The sequence below is a fragment of the Grampus griseus genome (assembly GCF_964374135.1).
Source record: "Grampus griseus genome assembly, chromosome: 1".
NCBI lineage: Eukaryota > Metazoa > Chordata > Mammalia > Artiodactyla > Delphinidae > Grampus > Grampus griseus.
Window position 1 is genome coordinate 130,348,130 of NC_139017.1, and position 23,879 is coordinate 130,372,008.

At 48.4% G+C, this 23,879-nt stretch overlaps 1 protein-coding gene across 2 annotated transcripts in view; it reads left to right on the top strand.

Moving 5' to 3' along the window:
• The first annotated feature begins 237 nt into the window (after positions 1-237).
• KANK4 (KN motif and ankyrin repeat domains 4) overlaps positions 238-23,879 on the top strand; it is a 38,501-nt gene continuing 14,859 nt past the window's right edge. The window contains exons 1-7 of one of the 2 annotated variants that reach the window (XM_082666556.1): positions 238-354; positions 5,826-5,913; positions 12,169-14,076; positions 15,381-15,492; positions 18,472-18,690; positions 20,162-20,249; positions 22,337-22,556. In XM_082666556.1, the coding sequence (XP_082522682.1) occupies positions 5,898-5,913; positions 12,169-14,076; positions 15,381-15,492; positions 18,472-18,690; positions 20,162-20,249; positions 22,337-22,556 (2,563 nt within the window). In that variant the 5' untranslated portion in view covers positions 238-354; positions 5,826-5,897. The remainder of the gene's footprint in view (positions 355-5,825; positions 5,914-12,168; positions 14,077-15,380; positions 15,493-18,471; positions 18,691-20,161; positions 20,250-22,336; positions 22,557-23,879) is intronic. The other variant, XM_082666557.1, reaches the window with a different exon arrangement.

Consider the following 23,879-nt stretch of genomic DNA (forward strand, 5'->3'; position numbering starts at 1 on the left):
GAAGGTCAAGGGGATAAGGTCCTCGCATCCTTTTGCTGAGCCTGCATACAGGAGCCCAGATGCTCTCCTGGCCCCGTTTTGATTGCACCCACCCCCTGTATCTCCTTCAGGTCTAGTAGTGCTGCTGGATCTGCAGAGCCTGGAGCCTCTGTGCCTGCACCTCACACCTGCCTCTGTTCCAAAGAGCTGTGGCTGCAGTGGGCTGGCTGAGACACTTCACGGCGCCTGCCTGGGATACTCTGGGACCGTCCTCCTCCACAGCTGCCTTCTCCCCGGCTCCTGCACCCGCCCTTCGGAAGTCACTGGTCTGCTCTGCAGTCAGAAGCCCTGCCTGGAGCTGGATCCTTACAGTAGGTACTTCCTTGCTTTTCTCTTTCTCCCAGAATTGGGTGCGTTTTGGTGCTGGGGCATCAGATTCACATAGCGGCAGGAAGCAGGAGCTGCCAGTCTGGCCCCGGGAACTCACTGGTCATTGTTTCTTCTAGCTCTGCCCCGACAGACTTGCAGTCACTGATTGATCAGGGCAGCGAGCAGTCTGGGGATCACTCACAGAAGCTTTGCTTGGCCGTGGGACCCAGGAGGCAGCCGGGGGGAGGACGTTTCTAAGGCAGAACCTGGAAGAAGGAGATGCACCACTGGAGGGTTTCAGCTCCTTAGGACGCTGAGTTCTCTTTAGGAGCAAATTTATTAATGAGCCACTCAGCTGCAGGGAAGGAGGGGGAAAAGCATAATTAATTATGACCCCCCCCCACACCCCAGATAAGCGCCTAGCTTTGGGGGAGTGTGCAGAGGAAGGCGTGCACCGTTTCAGCATCTTTAGATGCGTCCCTCTGAACTGGGAGCAGCTCTGGGAACTAACTTTCCGACTGAATGATTTGAGCTTTCTTCCTCTTTCTGCAAGATCCAGTATCAGGTTATTGAGCACTGAATTCCTTCCTGACCCCAGTTCCCTCTTCCCGGGAGCGAAAGGGAAGTCAGTATTTGCTTTTCCAGCAAGGTCACGGATCACCTGACCAAATCTTTAACAGCTGGGGAGCCAGTGCTGCTGTGCTGGACTCACGAGCCATCAGCTCGGGTCCAGCAGCAGAACCCCGCTTTCCGGGAGGAGGTGACTCCCCCAGCTCCAGGCTATGGCAGGGGGAGGATGCCAAGGGAAGGTAATGTGGTCCCAGCTTTCCTTCCGACGGTTTTCTCTTCTTCACGAAACTCCAGATTCAGCTGCTGCAGTGCAGGCAAAAATGACAGACACTTGCAGAAAAATGTGGGAACGGAGTTAATGAGATTGTGTTAATGTGTCATTTATCGAGCATGAGTTATCTCTTTGTTTCCTGGGTTGGTGGGAAGTGAGCTGGCTGGAGAACTCGGTTGATGGAATCCTTTTCGGGAGTGCATCTCACTTCCCCAGTGCCTGGACTTCAGCCCTCTTAACGTTAAGCAGTGCCGTCAGATGCCTCTTGCTGTTTAGCACAGGGGACGTTCCCACTTGGAGGCATGGGGCCCTGGAGTGGGGAAACGGGAAGCGCTCATCATCTGGGGAGATCAGTATGAGGTATAAGTAATGTTTTTCCTCTCTTTCCGAAAGAGCGTTTTGTCTTTGCAAGAGGTCTTGCAGGGATTGACAGTTGGCTGTTTGGTGTGCTACCTGGCTAAATATTTGACTTTGTAAGGTTGAATTCTCCAAGAATTCTCATGGCAATAAGGCTGTGCTTTGAGCCAAGCTTTCTTTTTAAGGAAATCCAAGGTGCTATTTATTTTGGCATGCAGCCTGTTCTGGGATGAAATATGGCATTTTTATTATTGCAGAATAAAGAGAGGTTTGAAGAGGACAAACGTACAGAACTAGGTTTCAGTTTCAGGGCTAAGTAGAGGAAGGTTTCTTTGTATTTGGACTTGAGGTTAAAAGTGAGATTGAAAATGGCATCATAAAAAGAATAATTGGGGAGAGGGAGAGGGTGGGGGTATATATTGCCGGAGTTGGTCTGGCCCAGGGAAATCCACGCTCCTGGGCATGCACCCTGCTGGAACCGTTCGTAACGTGGCCTGGTAGTTACATATGGGCTAACACTGCTGTCTGCCCAGCAACTGCCTCTTTGGTGGATTTGTGCTGGCAGCCTCAGTCCTCACCTCTTCACTGCCCATTGGCTTTGAGAAGCAGTGTGGAGTGATGGAGTCACACAAACTGTCCTGCCCCTAATTAACTGGGTAACTTTAGATTGGCCACATAGCCTCTTTGTGTCTTTGTTCCTCATTTGGAGCTTGAAGATGATCTGCCACATGTTAAGATGTAGCTGGGCAGTGGGTGAGGGTGACACGTGGCCACAGAAATGAGTCCTGTAGGAGTTCTGACCTTCGCAAGCTTAATAGGGGAGAAGAACTAGAGAAAGCTCCAGCTATGTATACGCAAAACATCTAGAATATGATGAGCTCACGAGAGAGGTTGGGACCTAATGGGGCATTCTTGATCCTGGGATAGGCCATAAACAAATGAAAAGTTACATAGCACCACCAGGTATTACAATTCTGAACACTGGGGATACGGCTTAACAGAACGAGTCATAAATTGCTTCTAAGTCAAAATTTTAAATGCTCCAGGAGGCTGCAAAATTCCATTTTAAAGGGAAATTGTGTCCAACAAAGCTATTTTTCATATTCTGTTGTATCGCAAACAAAGTAGCATGTGTCAATGTAGCATTTCGTCTTTGATTCCACTCCCCTAAACACATCAAACGTCCACCCACTCGCGCGAAGGACCCCGGGCCAAGGTGGAGAAGGCTGGGGTGCGTGGAGCTGGAAGTGGCATAACTTGGGCATGATAGTTCCCCCTTTCCTGCAGAGCCCTTTACAGTGAAATCTTGCTTGGCCCTCTTCAGAGAGTTGGCGTATCAGCTAATTAATTTCTGTAGCCTTGGAAAAATTCATTTTAGAAAAATTCAAGTCTAAGAGAACGATTAGAGGTCTCTATAGAGTTCTTTTTAATGAACTTTGACCCCAAGGGTGCTGCAGAATTATTTGAAGCTCTATGATCTGATATATGAAGGGCTGAACTGTAACTCTAACCAAGGGCAGTGGGTGTGATTGAACTCCCTGAGGTGACGGTGAGTTCGTGCAGCCAGAGGCCCATCTGCACCCAGGGGGCTGCCTCCTGCTTAGGAGAAGCTTTCTTGCTTGGTGTCCAGCCCCGGAGAAGCAGATCGCACTTTGGTCAGGAGGACTGACTTACAAAAGGAGCGGTTCTCCTGCTGCACGCCCGGAAGATGCATCACATGTACTGGGGGGAAAAGCAGAGAAGCATCGGAGTCAGAAACGTTTCCCCTCACAAAGAGAGCTGGGGATCAGTCACAGCACCAGTCTTGTTTACAGGGGTGGAAAAATGTTTACAAATCAGTTCTGTTCCCAGCACAGTCTTGGAGTCAACTAGACTTGAGAGCAAATCCTGCTCTAATACTTGCTTGTTATATGATTTGGGGCAGGCCTTCAAACTCTCTCAGCCTCAGTCTCCCTACCTGGAAAATGGGGACAATAATAATCCTCTTGGGGTTATGGTGAGACTTGCGCGTGGTAATTCGAGTGTGTCAAGTGCTCCGAGCTCTGCCTGTTATTCAGTAATGTTTTGAGGGGGCGGAGGAAGGGAGCAGAAGGAGAGGAGAGGCCGTGATGATGGAGGGGCCATGTGTAGGATTTGCATCCTCACCTTTTTCTTCCCCAGTGTTCACCTTGAAGCTGCCGGGCCTCTCCTGCCTGCCAGCGCCTGGGAGGCCCCACACCTGGCTGCAGACTGCAGACCTGGGGCACTGAGATCGGCAGCTGTGTCCTCTGCCCAGGAACCCTCTCTTTCTTTTCTTTTTTTTTTCCAATTGAGTTATAATTGACCTATAACATCATGTTAGTTTCAGATGTCCAACGTAATGATTTGATATTTGTATATGTTGTGAAATGACTGCACAACATCCACTGTGTCCCATAGTTACAGGTTTCTTTCTTGTGACGAGAACTTTTAAGATCTACTCTCTTAGCAACTTTCAAAAATATAATACAGTATTGTTATCTATAGTCACCAGGCTGTACATTACATCCCCAGGACTTTTTATCTTAAAACGGGCGATTTGTACCTTTTGATGCCCTTCACCCATTTTGCCCAGCCGTCACCCCCCAACCCCTGCCTCTGACAGCCACTAATCTGTTCTCTATATCTATGAGTTCTCTTTTGTTTATAAAGATTTCACATACAGTGTTTGTCTTTGACTTATTTCACTTAGCATAATGCCCTTAGGGTCCGTGCGTGTTATCACGAATGGCAAGATTTCCTTCTTTTTTATGACTGAGTAATATTCCATTATGTATATATACTATGTACCACATCTTCTTTATCCGTTCTTCCGTCAATGGACACTTAGGTTGTTTCAGAACCTCCTCTTTCTAACAAGGGCGACCCACCCTCACCCCTGATTAGAAGCTTCCATGCCTCTCCGCTGTCGGCCTCCTCAGTGGCCGCTTTTAGCCTCCAGGACCATCCACATTCACCCTCCTTCTCCCTAACTTCTTCTCTGCTCCAGTTCCAAACTCAAGTACTTGTTGCCACAAAGGTAAGTGAGGTATTTAGCGTCTGTGATCTTTCTGCAAGGAGTGTCTCTGCCTATAGAAACCCTGCCTGCCCTTCCAGGCTCTGCCACTCCTGCATAGGCAAAGGCTGCTGCGTGGAACGTGGTTATGGGGGAACCGAGACAGGAGCAGGGTGCTAGCTTTGGAGGCGGCAGCAACGCTCCCAGAAAGAGGGTACACCAAACTTTCTGTCGGGCAGACTTCAGACTTCCTCTTATTTGGCAGGCCTGATATTTCCCAGGCCTCTTCCCTAGTTTGCTTGTTTTTTCCCCATTTTCCATCCCAGGTTGCTGGGGGCCACCCCTTGTCCTTCTCTCACTCCCACGTCCTCCCAACCTTTCCCTCATCCCTGGTACGCTTCTCTGATCTGGAGTGCGTGGTCGAGCACATTGGAATTCCTAAAACGACTCCGCTTCCACTGCTGCGGTGTCACAGATGATTTATTATTCTGATGTGTGTGGAGTTAAATCATAAAAACCAATTTCCTGGGTGATTTACTGGACTGGGGGCAGGAGCCAGGGTGTTTACCATTTGAAGAAATAGTGCTGGAAAAGGATTGAAACTTTGGGGAGAATTTATGATCAAACCTCAAGGCACCCTAATTCAGAGTCAGGAGAGTACACTGCTTGCATAGTTACTGACGTCTTCTGGCTCCCAGGTTTGAGCTCCCCCTTGTTCTGCCCCTGGTTAGAAATCACCCCAGACTATTAGCTCCTAGTCAGTCCTTCCAATTAGCTCATCTTTTTCTTGAATCTGATTGGGATGTCACAGATCACTTATAGGTACTCTGATTCCAGCTTTTCCAAAAACGTGAATTATAATTCTTTTACCATGACGGGAAGTGAGTAGATTTCAGCTCTTGATATTATGGAAAGAGCACCATGCTGCTTGTCGGAGCCCTGGGTCCAGTTCCTTCACGAATGTGCTGAGAGGCCTTGCACAGAACAATTAACTTCTAAGCCTTAGTTTTCTCATCTGTCTAGTTGGACCAGAGGCTTCCTTTGGTGTCAACCACTGCTAACATTCCATGAAGACACACCCAAGATTATACTTTAGGAGTGTGTATAGGCTTTTAATTTCCCTCCTTGGAGAGCTACGACCACATGGGCACCCTGGGAGAAAGGCAAGGAGGGGTGTTACTTTTTTTTTTTTCTTGGTGCTATGTTCCCTCCGTACTTATTCTAATTGTAATGAGACTCTCCACTTTTCCATCCTCTTTCTTTCAGAACACTCCAACAGATTTTGCAGGCTTATCGGAAGAAGAGTGCCCAAGAGACTGGCGGTCAGCATTCTCTAAGATGGAGAAGACAGACGGTAGGCAGGATCCCTTGTATTCCCTGTTCTACAGTGAGCACTTGGGTTGGAAAGAAATTATTACCATAAATCCTGGAAATAGCTCAGGGGAGGCCGATGGGAGACCGTCCCCAAATAGGCGGTGCTGGGAAACCCAAACTGTGTGTTTCAGACATGAACAAGAGAAGGTAGTAGGGAATGAAAATGAAGGCTTATGTTTATATTGGAGTTGTGTAATTTTTGTAGTGTTTCTCATCCCTTCCAAGCACCAAGAAGGGAGCAGGATGATCTCACTCATTAAGCTCATTTTAGAGATGAGGAGCTAGAGGTCTAAAAAAGAGGCAAACGGGGCTTCCCTGGTGGCGCAGTGGTTGATAGTCCACCTGCCGATGCAGGGGACGCGGGTTCATGCCCCGGTCCGGGAAGATCCCACATGCCGCGGAGCGGCTGGGCCTGTAAGCCATGGCTGCTGAGCCTGCACGTCCGGAGCCTGTGCTCCGCAACGGGAGAGGCCACAGCAGTGAGAGGCCCGCGTACTGCAAAAAAAAAAAAAAAAAAGAGGCACGATTTGGTAAAAGAGCCTACATTCATACCTGTGTGATTTTCCAAGGCATTTCACTTCTTTGAGCTTCACTTCCCTCCTATATCAGTTAGATTTGCTGTGTAACAAATCACTCAAAAATGTATTGACTTAAAGATATTTATTATTTCTTAAAAGATTCTGTGGGTTGGCTAAGCCATTATTCTGGGCTGGGACAGCTTGACTGATCTCTGCTGGACTTGTTCACATGTCTGTGGTCTTCTGGGTGACTTGTCCTGATGGTTTAGAATGGTTACACTCACACGTCTGGTGGTTGACTCCATGTCACCTAGGGCATCGGTGATGATTTGGCCATGTGTCTTTTGTTGCCCTGGGGTTTGTTCACATGATGACAGAAGGGTTCCAAGCACAGCAGGAACAGACAAACTCCAATATGCAAGCAACTTTCAAATCTCTGCATATGTCACATTTGCTGTTGACCAAGTCACAAGGCCAAGCCTAGGGTCAGTGTGGGAGGGAAGTACATAAGGGTGGGTTATAATGGTGGCTATTTTTGCAAACAGTCTGCCACACCTCGTCTATAAACAGGTATTAATACCTACTTCGCAGGATTGGTAAAGGATTAAATGAGATAATGCATGTAAGCTTGTCGAGTAATAACTATCTAGCCCAACGAATGTCTCGATGACTGTTCCCCTTTCCCTTCCCAGGAAGTTTGCCAAGCATCATTGACTAGACCCCGATCCCCTGACTTCTAATGAAATGCTTTTTCCAGATTTACCAAATGTCAGGAAACAGGAGAGCCTATATGGCCCTTCACTGGGACAGGACTCAAGGACTGGACAGCAGCTCCAGCCCTGCCTTATCCTTCTTTCCAAATGCGGATACCATATATTTCAAAAGTCTGCCTCTCTCCCCAGGGAGCTGCCTTTTCAGCGCTTCCCTGAATGTGGTCCCACAGAACACCAGCTAATTCCCTTAATGCCCCGGGGGCCTGTCATTCCTGCTTGCCTCATTTGTCCCCGCTCAGCATCCTTGACACGGCTGCTTTCCACGTGATCACCCACAACTAGCTAAGAAAGGCACCCCTCCCTTCAAGCACACACATCTCACAAAATAAAGGCAGAGGAGGGAAAAGACAGCTTCCACTGTCTTGGCCTTTTGAAGAGATTCATTTAATTCCCCTTCTTTCTGGTTGTAATTTTGGCCACTTTCTCTCTAGTTTCTGTTTTTCCCATTTCCTTCAGAAACTGAGTATAGGCTTTTGGACTTTTTTCCTCATTTTAAATGCCTCTGATGGGTTCCCTTACCTGCCCCCCACTTCACTTTTTCCCTCAGGGTAATGACTGTGGCCCCTTCCTCCTTCCCTTGTCTCCTTCTAATCCCTTTTCTCACGCCTACCTGTAAGTCTTAGGCTCATGACTGTGTTTGCAGGTCCTTTCCAAGGGTCTAGTGATCTGGGGTGCTTTCAGACCGAGACTCTGTAGGGAATTCTAGGTAGCTCTGAGCCTCATATATCCTACTTTTTTCTTCTCCCCTGACTCGTTTTTCCCAGTTTCTCCAGAATTATTTTCTTGGACTCTCACTCCCCCTTGATGCTGTAGTCCTAACACAGAGTTAAATATTCAAGAAAGAGCACATTCTCCGTGAATCTCTTCCTGCCCCGTTCAGAGCTAGCCCATCCTCATCTTTTGGCCCCTTTGTTCAGTACCTATGCCATGTTCTCTACTGCGTCGGTGCTAATAATCACAACTCTGTGAGTTAGGTATTCTTATCACCACGTTACAAATGAAGAGACTGCGGCATAGGGAATTTAAATAATTTGCCCAGAATCACAGAGGCAGGAGGTAACAGAGGCAGGATTCAACTCCAGCCAGTTATGTGTTGGTTTGTCAGATCTGAAGTTCATTTTGAGCAGAGACAGTCCTCCTAATTAATTCTCACCCTGGCCCAATGCCTGGAATCCTGAGCTCCTGCATACCTATCACCAGGTAGAATTAAAAGGAGCAGAACTTAATGTGAGCATAGATCTCCCAGCATATCAGATCAAGCTCCCTCATTCAAGGTCCAGCATTCCTCTTGCACTGGGAGAAAGAGAAGGAATGCAGAACGGTGAGTGGCAGGCACAGCAGCACACTGTGTGTGTGTGTGTGTGTGTGAGAGAGAGAGAGAGAGAGAGAGAGAGAGTGTGAGAGAGAGAGACCCCATAGTGTAGCTTAGGAAAGCACCTATTAAACCCATCATCCTGGATAACTGCTCAGTTTCACAGACTTCTTTGATTCACCTCAGTCTCCCTTGTGGAATATTTTCCCTTGGAACCTGCTGTTCCTCATTTGATGCTATTATTGTATTTGTGCTCTGGACCTGCTCTCAGAGGCTGATGGGCAAATCAGTTCCTTTCTACCGAATTGAGGCAATAGGCAGATAAATAATGCAGTCTCTCCTTTGGAGTGTTCTTTGCCTTCTGGATCATAAATCTGCTCCCTATTTAACTTTAGACAAATACCTCCTCTCTGATTTGGCTTGTTCCTATAATCCAGGAGGCTGCTGAACCGGCCAGTAGGCCTAAGAGTATAGCCAAGTGCAGCTGGGAAACTAACAGAGAACAATTGCTGTCATTGAGACTACCAGTGTGCCTCTTTGGGAGAAAGCAGGTTTGTAAAAAATCTTGTGGGTGAATGGAAACTTATTGGAGTTTTTTGGGTGCTGGAGGAGTGTTTACGCCTTATCTGCCTGGAGTCCAGGTATCTGCACAGAAGCTCTGGAACCCAACTTGGACCAACCCTGTGGATCTGCACCAATGTCTTGCTGTGTTCCCTGCTGAGGCTGTGACTTAGCTCACCCACAGGCCCTGCAACTTTACTTAGCACTGAGGCTGGTAGGGTCGATTGTGTCAGTGTTCAAGGGTTCAGCCTTTATGTGTCTACTTGGCTTCTTTAGTTCTTTGGAGATAACTGTACTTCCCTAAGTACAGTTCCTGTGCCCCAAGCATGTAGCACTGGCCAGAAGGATAGATCAGACAGGCAAGTAGGAAGAGCTCAGTCCAAATATGTCATCACTCTTAGGGAAAAAGCAGCCTTATATGTGCCCCAGGTAACGCCATCATTTGCACCTCTTCTTGAACCTGCCCCTTCCTTCCATTCCCTTAGCTTCTTTCACCTTGACCATGTCAGCAATCTCCCAACTGGTCTTCAGGCCTCTGGTTTGTTCTTCTTCTAATCCTCTGTAAGAATGCTCACTGTGAAATCACATTTGACCAAGTCACTCCCTTGTGTAAAACCCTTTGATGACTCCCACTGCCTAGAGAGTAAAGTCAAAGCTTGTTGGCATGCATACAAGTGGCTCCCTGATCTGGCTCTTGCTGACCTTTCCAATTTTGTCTTTTTCTACTCCTCACCCTTCTCTTCCACACTTTAAGTTCCAACCGTATCAACTGTGTTTACAGAACCCTGAATTACTGTGGATGGTCACACCTTAATGCATCTGCCCATCCTCTGACATATATCTGATCTGTCCTGGCTGTCTATTGCTGCATAACAAACCGCCCCAAAACTTAGTGGCTTAAAACAATCATGCCTTATTAACACAAGTTCAGCTGAGTGGTTCTCATTTGGAGTCCCTCCTGTCATTGAAATCAGATGATGGCTGAGGCTGGAGTCATCTGAAGTTCTTTTATTTATGCCTGGCACCTGGGCTAGGATGTCTGGAACAGCTCAGGCTGGCGAGGCATCTCTCACCGTCTCTTCACATGACCTCTCTCTGGAGCTACTTGGGCTTCCTCACAGTATGGCAGTCTCGGGGAAGTTGGACTCCTTATATGGCATCTGGCTTCCCCCTGAGTGTGCACTCTAAGAGACGCAGGTAGAACTTAGAGGCTTCTTATGACCTAGTCTTGGCATTCTCTCAGTGTCATTTCTGCCATTTTCTTTTGGTCAAAGCAGTCACAGGCCAGCTGAGATTCAAAAGCATAGAGAAATGGACCCCACCTCTCAATACAAGATTCCCTTGCCTGTCTAGAGAAGGTGGGAATTGATAATGGCCATCTTGGAGATAAACAGCTACAATGTCTTTCACCCTCTTGTATTCTCCTGGCAAACTGCTATTTATTCATTTAACACCCAGTTATATGTCGCTTTTATGAAGTCATCCCTCTCCAACCAAGGCAGAATTAGCCTCTAAGTCCAAGAAAGTTTTTCTGAGAAACTAGGAAAATAAGTCAAGAAGGAACACTGGTCCTTGAGCATGTATCTGTTACCATCCTTGTCACACTGCATTGTACCTGTTGGTGTTTCTCCTACTTGACCATACTTTTTTTTTGAGGGCAGAGCTATACCTGATTCATCTCTGTGTCCTTAAGATCTATCTTAGCAACCAACAGAGGTGCTCAATAAATAGTGGTTGAGGTAAGTGAACTCAATTACTGCTATATTGTCATTTTTTCCCCCAGGGCCTATTACTCTTGGAGTCAAGCAATCAGTCAGACACAAAGAATTTGCGGATCCCCTCCTATGTACCCAGCAAGTCAGCTTCCATCAGGGGGCTTCAGTTCTCTGTAATTTGGACTTCCACAGAGATAATAACTATAATATTGAGTGTGTATTGAATGTTCATCACATGCTAGGCATTGTTCTAAGCACTTCATATGTATTAATCAGTCCTCACCATCTCATCTTACCTGTTATTATTGCTATCTTACGGATGATGAGACACAGGGAGGCTAAGTAATTTTCCCAAGGTCACAGAGCTGAAATACAGACCGGGCTCCAGGCTCTGTATTCTTGGCCTCTGTGCTCTCCACTAATGTCCTCTCTTGAACTCAACATTTTCAGAGCATGTTTGGCAGAATGTCACAGAGATCATAAAGGGTGTCACCTTAGGAACGTGAAAACAACAAAGATGATTTAACCTGAGGAAGGCGCTAATTGGATTCAAATAATCAAAGGACTGACTTGTTCTCAGCATCCTCTGCTGGGGTCAGGATCAGTGGTGCCCTGGTGTGATGGAGAACTTTCTCATCGTGATATTCTCCTGATACTTTGGGCTGCTCTGAAAAATCATGAGTCCCATACCTCTTGGAGGAATGTTTGCCAATGTCCCTTTTGACATGGATTGTCCCATTTTCCTCCACCACCTTTTTTTCCAGTTTGTGAAAAAAGTGGTATTTCCTTACCTGGCATGAGTTCTTGAGAGTGAAACTTGTTTGTTAAGCACTACGCAGTTTTCCAGTGGAAAAGAGCATAGGCTGTGTGTGATTATGGCTGCCCGTTCTGAGCTTCACGTACCTAGAGGCTCAGCCATCAGAGGAAGCTTAAATGATGCAGGAGGCACGGCTCCTTGATATCTCTGGATTTAGCAAGATTTACTAGGACCTATTTCAATAATGCAAGGTCCTTGTTTAATATTGAGACAATCGTGTATCTCATCCTTTGGAAACGTCCATATTCATAATTACCAATTAGTACCCTGATTTGGCAAATTCCTGGCCACAGTGGTAACTGAAATGCCATACTGCAAATTGGAAACTATTCCCTCTACCTATTTCCTTGGAGACATTGGCTAAGTCCACATTGATTTAATAACAGGATTTCTCAGCCCAGCCAAAAGACGGTGAGCATCTCAGCATAATTCAGAGGCTGGAACATTTAGGAGAACGCTTGTGCGAGAGATATTAGGTCTCACCGCCTGTCTTTCTCATTAATGTTGTGCTTCTTTTTCACATGTCTTATGTCTCCCAGCCAAAGACCAGTCCTCTCAGGGGGATGAAGAGAAAGACACTCCAAAGAGCCACCCCTACTCCGTGGAGACCCCATATGGCTTCCATTTAGACCTGGACTTCCTCAAGTATGTGGATGACATCGAGAAGGGAAACACCATCAAAAGGATTCCTATCCACAGACGGGCCAAGCAGGCCAAGTTTAGCACTTTGCCCCGAAACTTCAGCCTTCCCGACAGCGGCGCTCGCCCCCACGCTGCTCTTTCCCACCCGAACTGGCCCCCAGTGGTGCCAAGTAAGGTGTCGCTCGGGACAGAGGCGCGAGCCCAGCCACTGCCGCTCGGTGATCACCCCCAAGCCGCTGGCGGGAGCGAGGCGAGCTACCACCGGAAGGCCCTGCTGACGGAGACCGCCAGACAGCTGGAGGCTGAGGTCGCCTCCGGGACTGGACGGCCCCAGCTCTTGAGAGCATCCAGCATGCCGGCCACGCTGCTGCAGAACAGGGCCTCAGAGGACCCAAGCCTAAACTCGGGGCCCCCTACCCCGCCCGCCCTCCCCCCACTTCAGGGCGAAGGTGGTGTCTGTGATGGCGCCTTTGGTCCTGCGGAAGGATTTGCAGGTTTTTCCAACTCCACCCAGGGAGCAGCGGCCCAACTAGAAGTCAGAGAGTCTGGAGACCTGGTGCCAGGAATACCGGAGCTGATCCTGAAGGGGCCTGAGCCTCCAGAGGGTGAAGAAGCAGCTGCAAATCACCTCCCTTTCTCAAGTCCTCCTTTCTCATCACTTGTAGTTCTAGAGGATGCAGAAGACCAACAGGAAAGCAGACAAGCCGAGGTGGCGGTCACGCCCCCCGGTTCCCCAACATCAAGCCCCCCACCTCTGCCATCACCCGTCCCTGAGAATGAGCTCCCCCTCGAAGAAATCGAGCTCAACATCATCGAGATCCCACCGCCGCCACCTGTAGAAGTAGACGTGAGAAGCATCGGTATCCGGGTCACGGAGGAAAGCCTGGGCCTTACCTCCGTGGATCCTGGCAGCATCTCCAGCCTGAAGCAGCAGCTCTCGGGCCTCGAGGGCGAGTTGTCTGGAAGAACTGAGGAACTAGCCCAAGTCAGAGCTGCCCTCCAGCGGCAGGAGGAGGAAATCAAGGCTAGGGGGCAGAGGATTCGAGAGCTAGAGTGCACTGTAGCTCAACTGACAGAAAAGCTTAGCCACGAGAACACCAAAGATGCTCAGGGCCAGACTGATGCCATGGTCAACACTGACCCTCTGCACGGACTCTTGACCAGGGAGTCGTGTGACAAGAGCATTGGGGTCAACCTTATGGGCAGCACAAGATCTGAAAGCTGGGGGACCTGGGGAAAGGGGAATGGCGTCCTGTGGAGGCAGGAGAGTCACAAATGGGGGGATCGGAGCCCAGCAGAATTTGTGTCACCATCCCAGCTGTCACTGCCACAGGGATCCAAGATGGTCCTCACCCCCTCTTTACATAGCTGCCTCTCCACTGAGCTCAGGATCGAAGAAGGACGCTCTGACCAGGAGGGAGGCCATCAGGTGGGAGCCGAGGGTCCAGTCAGGGGAGCAAGAGGCTCTCCAAGGAGCAGCGAGAGAAAGGCTCCCCCAGCAGGGAGGAAGGAGGCCGGTTCAGAGCTCCCGGGGAAGGAGCGCCCAGGAAGGCCACCGAGCTCGCCCACCACCGATGCCACTATCGGGCAGTACGTTAAGAAGATCCAGGAGCTCCTGCAGGAGCAGTGGAGCTGCCTGGAGCATGGGTACCCGGAGCTGGCCCATGCCATCAAGCAGCCCGCCTCCAAGCTCAGCAGCATTCAGAGCCAGCTGCAGAGCTCCCTCAACCTGCTGCTGTCCGCCTACTCGGCCCACGCTGCACCCCAGAGGGAGCCCCCGGGCCCCTCTTCCTCCCCGCCGACGGGTAAATCCTGGTGCCTGCGACGGGAAACCATTGCTCCTTGACGAGTCAAAGGGGAAAAGGGTTTTAATTGCATGCATATGTTTTTTTAAAAGGTTTAAGCACATCCAGGAACCCGGTGGAATAAAAACTGATCTCTGCGACAGTGGAGGCTTGGAACCTCTGCTCTTGTCCTTGCTCTAACGTTGGGACCGACTGCAGGGCCACCACATACAGCCGTTCACATAGCACAGGGCACAAAGATGCCAGAGGGTGAACGGGAGCTGAAACCCAGCCCACACTTGCCAAGCCTGCAGCACTGTGTGTCTGCCCAGAGAGGTGCCTCTTTCTCATTTGCATTGTGCAAAGGCGATGTCTAGGGTGGCTGGCTGTGAGTGCTTTAAACCTCTGCCTCCCTTAATTGTTTCTTGGGCTCTTGCATTCCTGTAGTCCTGCCCAGTTCTTGCACATTAAGAGGTTTTTTTGTAGCCTTGTTTTGGAGGATCATTATATTGAGAGCTGAGATATTTTACTGAATTATTTTCTCTCTCCCTCTCTCTCCCTCTGTGTCTGTGTGTGTGTGTGTGAGAGAGAGAGAGAGAGAAATTGGGCGATACATGTGGAAGTCGACCCTTTGGCGGAGCGGCTCTTCCTCCTACAACAGATCACACACTCTGGAGTTAAGTGGAACCATATTTTGCTTTGCTCAACGGGCAGCAGCGTGTGAGTCTGCTTCCTGCCGCAGCTCACAAATTGGCTGTTTTCTCGTTATTTCGGTGCTAGTTTTAGTCGTACTCATTGTGAATTGCCTCCTGTAACTTTGAGCCCAGCAAAGCCCAGCAAAAGAAGACTCGTGCTCTCGCTCGTGTGTTTTCCGCGGCTACCCCACATCACAAGTGTCATCTGGCTTGTGAGTCAGGAAGGACGGCTGGGGTGCCCTCGAGCAGAAGTGGGTGCCGAACCAGGAGTCGGGAGGCCCAAGTTCTGCTCCTGCTCTGCCATTCCCTGAGCACACCTGAGCCTCAGATTTCCCCAGACTGAGATAGGGACAACAGTGGCACTCACACCACGTGGTTCAAGAATGCTCCAATAACTCTACTCTGTAATCCACACGTAGAGGGTTTGTGAACCGGAACAATTTGGCTGGCATTGACCAGAAGGTTGGGGCACCTCAAAGACCCTCAGTATATTTGAGTTAAATTATCTAGTTCCCTTTCTGCCCCTTCACACACCTTCAGCCCGTGTGCCCTCAAAGCAAGAGTCCCAGTTCTGCTGCATTCTGGGGCATCCCCAAGATCATGCTAACCTGTGATGTTGTGTCTGCCTAGAGATCTCCCCGTCGACCAGCCTTAAATCCATAATGAAAAAGAAAGACTATGGCTTCCGTGCAGGAGGTAATGGGACCAAAAAGAACCTTCAGTTTGTTGGGGTTAACGGTGGGTAAGCATCGCTCATGAAGCCCAGCCTACCCTCCACACTACCTCTCCTGCTGTTGTCCCGAGCACTCTCTTTTCCTAGGGGAAGCATCTGGTTTTCATTCTTCTTCAAGGGAATTAATCTCCACGGCCCTTTAAAACTCCCTCTCGGGTTTGCATGTGTTTGGCTTCTTGCCAGCTGTGGTAGTCTGTTGGATCCTGTGCTTTTAATATGTCTTGGCTTTGGTGTTCCCTGGGGCCAGGATTCTGGTGCCTTCTGCTAGTTTGGGGGCACACGAGCCCTTCAAGGAGGGCGTTTAGTCTGAACCGTAACACGGAACCTAGGACAAACTCTTAATTCGTAGAACTTCAGATTTCATCCTTTTGATTTTTTCCTTCCTTTAACTAACTTTCGGCAAACCAGACCAACTGTTTTAGGATGAAGGAAAACGATCAATGTCTGTTGACTCAGAACGTGAACCAGACCTTATATAGTGTAGAGGGTAAATCACTGGATTTAGAATATTTTCTAAGTCAGTCATTCAACAAACATTTATTAAGTACCGACGATGTGTTTGGTGGTAGGGATAAAAAAGTCAAATAAATCATTGTCCCTGCCTTTAACTCACAGTTTGGACATGGGCAGAGATAAGACAGAAGTAAAGGGAGAATGCTGACAGGGTGAGATGAACTCTAGTAGAGAAAGAAGTGGAGGATGGTGGGAAAGCCCAAAGCAGGGGCACCAGGCCCAGCCAGGGGTGGGCCCAGGAGGCTGCCCGGAACAGGTCAGAACCCCTGCTAATTTGGGTGAGACCAGAAGGAAGACACCCAATTCAGACAAGGGTGACGTCACTACTGTGGCAGGTTCTGTGAGGGAAACGTCAGACAGATTGAAATGCGATGTTATAGGAGGGTTGCTGTTCTTACGCCTGCTGACGCCAGACACTGTGGCCAGAGGAGAAAGCATTTTTTTCTGAGCTTTCCCCAGTTTGTGGACAGAAAGCAGAATCAGACTAACCTCAAAGTCTAAAGCAGGTCCCGTCTCTCCCCTGCTTAAATACTTGCAAAAGTTCCAGGTTTGTTTTTTGTTTTTTTAATATTTATTTATTGGCTGCGTCGGGTCTTAGTTGCGGCACGGGCTCTTCCTTGCGCTATGCAGGCTCCAGGGCGCCTGGGCTGTGTAGTTGCGGCACACGGGCTCAGTTGCCCCATGGCACGTGGATTCTTAGTTCCCCAATGAGGGATCGAACTGGCGTCCCCTGGATTGCAAGATGGATTCTTAACCACTGGACCACCAGGGAAGTCCCCCAAAGTGCCAGCTTTGTACCAAAACCTGGAGGTCCATCTCGTGACTACAGCCGGCCTCATCCCCCATCACTGGCTCTGGGCTTTCTTCCCTTAAACATGCTCAGTCAGGCTATCTTGGGGCCTTTGCATTTGCTGTTTCCTCCACTTAAAGTTCTCTCCCAGAGATCCCTCAGTATCTGTCAGTCTGGTGCAGTGGTTCTCAACCTCGACTGCACCTTGGAAACCCTGGGGGAGCCTTAAAAATACTGACGCCTGGCTCCCCCTCCTGGAGGACTCCGGTTTAATTAGTCTCGGGTGCAGTACAGGTATCGGGAACTTTAAACACCCTCAGGTGATGCTAACATGCAGCCAACGTTAAAAACTTCTGCTCTAATGAAAGTAGCCCCTCCTCGCATCACGCTATCCCATGGCCCGTTATTAGTTTACTCATTGCTCTTATCATTGTCTGAATATATTGTTTACGTCTTTATTTTCTGCCTTTCCCTACTTAGAGTTTAAGCTCAGTTACGATAGGGACTTTGGTTATAACATTTAGAACAGTGCCTGGCACATAGTAGGTATTCAATAAATGTCTGTTGAATGAATGAATGAACTTCCAGGTGGAGCTTTTATGAAGCAATTCTAAGATAAGAACTCTTTGGTAAACTTAATATGTCCCGTTTTCTTAATCACAAAAGCAAAATGTTGTGCCAAGCACAGTAGAGGAAGAAATATCTGGGGTTTGAACAAGACAGAATGTGAGCATACCAGGGAGCAGTCTGGGTTTGCAAATCCAGTGAGCACAGGGCCTTTACATAGGGACCACCATTCAGATAAAGGGCATGAGGGGGTTCAGTAGAAGCTGTGGCCACTGGTCTCCCCTGGTCTCTGTGGCAGTGCCAGTAGGCCAAGAACCCGAAATCTTCATCTTAACTGGAGCATCCTCCATCGGAGGTCTCCTGTTGACCATCAGCAGAGGGATCAATACATCTTCCAGAACTTTCCTCTCTGGTCTCTGGTCTGCCACCTCAATAGAGTTGCATATGACTGAACATAAGGATCATTGCTGGGGAGGGAAGGCCATTCAAGTGGCCCACGCCCTCACTTTTGCTGTTTTAAACCGTGGTTGAAACAGCAACTGAGAAAGGCAGGTGCTAGGTTCAAGTATCCCAACTGTTCACGTGTCCCATGGAACCCTGCCAGGAGTGAACACAGATGGTTCCTCCCTTGTCAGCTGTAAGCTGGGATAGAACAGGGCGGCCAAAGGGAGGCTTCACAGTCACCCAGAGATGTGAAGATTTGTTAGGCAATTCAGAGAACTCAGGGTGGGGGACGTTTGCCTAGATCTGGGTCTCTCTCAGGACAGGACATTAGGGTTCCAGAATCAAACTCTTCCATGAGAGCCTTGGATACCTGGATCATCTGAATGCATCGACCAGTTAGGCCATGGGCTGTTCCTGTGTTTGTTGCAAAGAGCTTAGTTAATTACCCTTTTCCCCAAATGGCCTCCAGCGTTAAAGGTACAGAGCTCTTAAAAGCATGTTCCTCTGACAGTAGGTTTCCTGGGAGTCCCCTTGCCCAGCACTGCAAGTGTAGAGAATGGAGGACGAGGTTAGCAAGCACGGAAGTGTCGTTTAAAGCCCACCGAGTTCTCATTAGTGTTGACACGAGCATCAGGCAGGAAGCATGGAACGAGTGACCTTGTCTCCTTTCCCAGCTATGAGACCACCTCGAGTGAGGAGACCAGCAGTGAGGACACCTCCCCAGAAGATTTGTCTGACAGCGAGGCCGAGAAGAAATGTGATGGCCCAGAATCTAGGCGGGGCAAGGATGCCCACCTCAGCTACAAGGCGGGGCAGGGCATTCCCGAGGGCACTCGTGACACAGACCAGCAAAGCGGGCCTGGGGAAGAGCTTCCCCATCCCAAGGCTGAGAGGTGAGTCAGATGGGGACAGATGGGGCACTTGATCCTCTGAGAAAGAGCAAGGGCATTTTTTCACCCTTTCATCTGGTTGTTTGTTAATTCATTTATCTATCCATTCACCAATATTTATTGAGTTTCCAATCTATGCCAGGTACAGTGCATTGGTTAAACTAAACAGATCTAACTTCTGCCTTCATGGGATATACTGTCATAGACAGAGCTCTGCATATGAAGCTAATATGGGCTTAGCACTGAAAATGTGAAGGACTCTACAGGTATTCTCTTGATGTAATCCTTCTAACAATCTGTAAGGTAGAAATTATTATAAGCCCCACTTTACAGATGTGGAAACAGAGGCTTTGAGAAGTTAGTGACGCAGCTAGCAGAGATGGTGTTTCAACGCACGTCTTTTGTGATTCTCCCACCTGTTTTTCTGCCTCTCCCTTTGGCCATACTGACATAACCCTGTTTTTGAAAGTGATGACAGGTCACGTGGCATGATGAAGAGAGTACTGACTTTGGGGTTGGACACACTTGGATTCAAATCCTACGTCTGCCACGGTGTGTTTTAGCTGCGTTCGCCTCAGTTTCCTCATCTGTAAAATGCGGATAGTAGCAACCCGATAGATTTGATCTGAGGACTGGATGAGAAAAAGTAGGTCAAAAAGTATGCAAAATGCCTTCTGCGGTGCCTGCCACATAGTAGGCTCTTGATAAATGGGAGAAATGAGAATAACAAGTACCATTCATTATCGTTACCATCATCCCCAGCCTGGTTGCTGAAGGAGTGATGAGCAGTGAATGGCAGCTCATTGTCCAGCAGTGCCTCAGGGCTGCTGCGAAATAGCAGCGCTGTAAGGACGCGATGAGAGCGGAGCTTCTCGGTGACCAATGCCATTGACTCCCAACCTAGGCCTCTCAGTGCTGAGTCTGCCCTTATACTAGCACAGGAGGAGTGCGTATCATTGAGAGCGCCCCCAGCTTAATCGCTTTTCATTTTATTGACTCAATTAGCACTTACTGTATCCTTCATGGAAGAGTAACCGGAAGAAATTTGCTGCTGTGCATTGAGTCCTTTGGATTTGTCAAGTCACTCAGGCAGAAAATGTTGGCTCCAAAGTCGGAAAGATAACTCTCCCTTTCCCAGCGTGTCAGGAATGGCATTTGGGCCCGTGGCCCCCAAAATGCTTTGGTGGTCTGCTCCTGCCCCCCGAAAACAGCAGGATCCAAGGGGCAATGCGCTTAACTCACTCTTCAGAAGAGCTCAGAAGCCAAGCCTCCTTGTCAGGAGGCTGTGTTCACCCAGTATTTCTGAGGAATGCCCCTGACCCTGGGAAGTTGCCCAGTTTGGGTGTTTGAGTCGCTGAGAGGTAAAAGATGAGAGTGAAAGTCAAGGTAGGGGACTTTTTTCTTTATCCACATGGAGACTGATATAATATATATATATATATGCACATACATACATATATTTTTTTTTCTTTAGATATAAACCCTCAGAGGAATTCCTTAATGCATGCCGGGCATTGAGCCAACATCTGCCAGAAACCGGGACGACCACTGACCAGCTCTTGGTACTCTGATTTTTCATCATCATATAAAGATTTCTATACTGTTTAAGTTTCACCTGGGTGACTTGGGTGCCGTGCCTGAGGCAGCGGTGTGGGTGTGCACGGGTCCCTGTCCGCTGGCTGTTCTCTCATTTGCCCAAACTCTGCTACCCAAGGTGATGGATTTTGCTGAGAAAGCGGAACCCATGCCTGTGCACAGGAACCAGGCCTGCGGCGCAGAGGCACTTACCAAGTGTTATTAGGCGTCCCAACCTGAATGTGTCATAGAACTTTTGTGGCTTAGGCTCAAAATTGCCTTGCAGTTTGAGAGAACCGTGAGTAGAGCGGAAAAGAGCGGGTGGAATGGGAACCGTGGTTCTATTCCCAGGACCGCTAGATAGCGGTGAGATATTGGGTGAGTCAGTTCAACGCTCAGGGCCGTGTTTTCCTCATTAATAAAAGGAAGGTGGTGGACCGCATGTCTCCACTACCCTCAAGCCCTGGCATTTCATTCTGTAGTCTTTACTGTTTTTCTTGAAAGTGCATCTATGGGTCAAGAGACCAAAAGCAAGAAAATACACCTGTTTGTTCCTTAACACCATCATGGACCATGGAGATTTAAACATGTAAGGATTAGTTTCTGCTGGAATCAAGAGGTACTGGCACAGACACATTTTCCCAAGTCGTGAGAGCAACTGATAAGACCCAACGTGTAACAGCTTGTAAGCATTTTTAAAGCCCATTTTGTTCTCCTTTGCGGAAGAGCCTTAGGAGTAAAAACGATTGATTAGTCCATTTTCATGAGTATTTTATCTTCGCTGATTTGGCAAATAACTTGTTCCCAGATTGTTAAAGAACCAAGATGTGAGGTGGATGTTGATTAAAGCTCCTGCTTCTTATTCTTAAATGAATTACAGAGCTAAGTTGTTTCTTAGATCTTCATTTAAAATCTACCACTATGTTCCTTAATATTAGGAACTTTCTCCAGATTCTCCTGAAGACTCCATGGTAAAGGAGATATTCCGATATATAAGAAGTGTTTCAGCCACAAAAGTTTCTGCTGTTTCTGCCTAGAAGATCGATCGGAGGACATACAAACCTGACATCACACCCACTTTAGGATCAAAGCACAGGACACCCCCTCTCCACCTTAGAGACAAAGCTGGTTGTGCAAGGACCTCACTCTGTAGAGCATGGGAAGTTAGGGACCCAGCCGTTTTTTCACTGCCATTTTATAGACCAGACAGGAAAGATTCAGAAAGGTTATAGGACTTCCAAGGTCGCACAGCTGAGCCAGGACTTATGCCTGGCCCCTAGGGTGTAGTGACTCCTAATTCAGTGCCCTTTCCAGAATGAATATGGAATCATCTCTAATAGTCACAGCCTCATCGTTTCTCCTCCCCTTTAGAAAAATAATCTAGTCAGGTTCCATTTTAAACACTTAGGTCATGTCACATGCAGAGTTGGTATCATTTGCGTTCATGGTTATAAAGGAGCTGAATACTGCAGATGGTGCGGTCCTGCCATGGGTTGTTACACCATCTTCTCTGAAGGTCCTCGCAAAACTTAAAAGCCAAAAATAATTCAAGCACATCTGTTTGGGTTTTACTTCAAGCATAAATTGGGCATGTTGTTTGTCTTAGCTTTCAGTGTGCATTTTTCCCAGTAGTAAAATGTTGTGACTTTCCAGCTATGCCTGTTAAAAACATGCACATGCCCTGGTGGAGTCTGGGCTAGGGTCACATAGGCTGGTGTAGATGCGTGAAAGAGGGGGTCATGGTTATCCTGTGCATATGGGGGATGTGATCGAAACGTACAGTAGACTCAAACTGTCCCCGAGTAATGTGCTGTGTTACTGGCTACTGTGTTGCTCTCTCAATCCTCCTGTCTACCTCATATGTGGGACCGATCCCACGGGTTCAAAGTGTGCTGCTGCATGGGGACCCCACTAGCTCTGAGCCCTCTAGGAGTTAATCACACGGAGATTTGGAGGGAGCTGAAGGGATAGAAGTGGAAGCATCCTAAGCTGACCTTTCCTAGTGGAAATTAACACCCCAGCTGGAGCACCCAGGTAGGTAACCTCCTGGAACTGGAATCTGTTGATCTTTCAGAAGCAGAGCTTAAATACCATCAGTCAAGAGTGGTTCCGGGTCTCCAGCCGGAAGTCATCCAGCCCTGCTGTGGTGGCCACCTACCTCCGCGGGGTCCAGCCTCACTCCCCACACTTGCTAAAGCTGCTTGTCAACCTGGCTGATGGCAATGGCAACACAGCTCTTCACTACAGCGTATCCCACTCCAGCTTCTCCATCGTGAGGCTGCTGCTGGAAACAGGTCAGAAATGGCTGCATCTGTGCCGCCTGGGTCCCTCTGTGACAGGCACTTCTTGTTCCCACTTCTTTCCAGGAGGGGATTCTTCACTGTTCTGAGTTCGTCCTGTGTTCTAGGAGCTGGGCTAGACCATTTTTTCCTTTATTATGTCATTTATTCTTCACAACACTCTTGTGATGTAGGTATTATTGTTCTCATGTTACAGTTGAGGAAACTGAGGCTGAGAGAGTTATAAAACTTGCTCAGGTCACAATGCTGGTAAGTGGTAGAGTCACACTTCATGTTCAGTTTGTCCAGCTCCAGATCTATACCACGCTGCCTCTAGGAAAGGTCACATTTTCCATCTTCATAAGTACTTTGTAACAAGAGTCATGACTCCATTTGATCAGTTTGACTCAATTTGATTCATTCACCCTTCATCAGAGATTTGTGAACTACGTATGAGGTCCATACTGACTACCACCAGAGGTGCAAAGGTGAGCTAGGCGTGAGTCCTCCTCCCCAGGAGCTTACAGCCTGACAGTCAGGATGGACGGCATGATGGCTCCCCAGAGAGAGGCGCAGAATGGGATTTCAGGGCTCAAAAGAAGTGAGATAATACCCTGTTTAGAGAGCAGGAGATGTGCACTGCAGCATGTAGGTTCTGGCAGACAGAGAAAAGTCCCAGGCCATTGAAGACGAAAATGTCAGGAAGAAAGGAGATTGTCCACTGGGTCAAATACTGTACTGTAGTGTCCCTGAAGGATGATGCCTGGGGTTGGTTGGCAGATTTGGGAAGGGGTCACTGATGACTTCGGAAACAATTGTTTCAGGGGCCTGTTGGGAGGAAACCAGATTTCAGAAGTGAAAGGAGTGACGTTCATGGGCTAGGGAAGGCAGTGATGTAGCACGATAGCTGGAGGAAGCAGGAGAGGATGGGGAGAGTTATTTTTGAGTGAATGGGGATGGAGGAGACCTGAATATGTCTGTTGGCTGAGAAGAAGAATCCGAGAGAGAGAGAGACAGAGAGGCAGAGAGAGACAGAGAGAGACAGAGAGAGAGAAAGGGGCAGACAGAGAGAGACAAAGAGAGAGAGAGAGAGATTAAAGATACAAAGGAGAGAAGATGCTTGATGGAGCAAGGTTTTCGAGGAGCTGGAAAAACCTGGAATCCACAGCAGAGGCAGACGAGGTCAGCATAGGCAAGCTGCTGGGATATTTATTCCTCCGAGATGGAAGCAAAAGGAAGGGAGAGTGGGTTAAGGTCCAGAGGGATTTGAGGAGGAGAGAAGGGAAGTGAGCATTAGGTTCTTAATTGTTGGAAGTCTGGAGGAAGGGAAGACTCTTC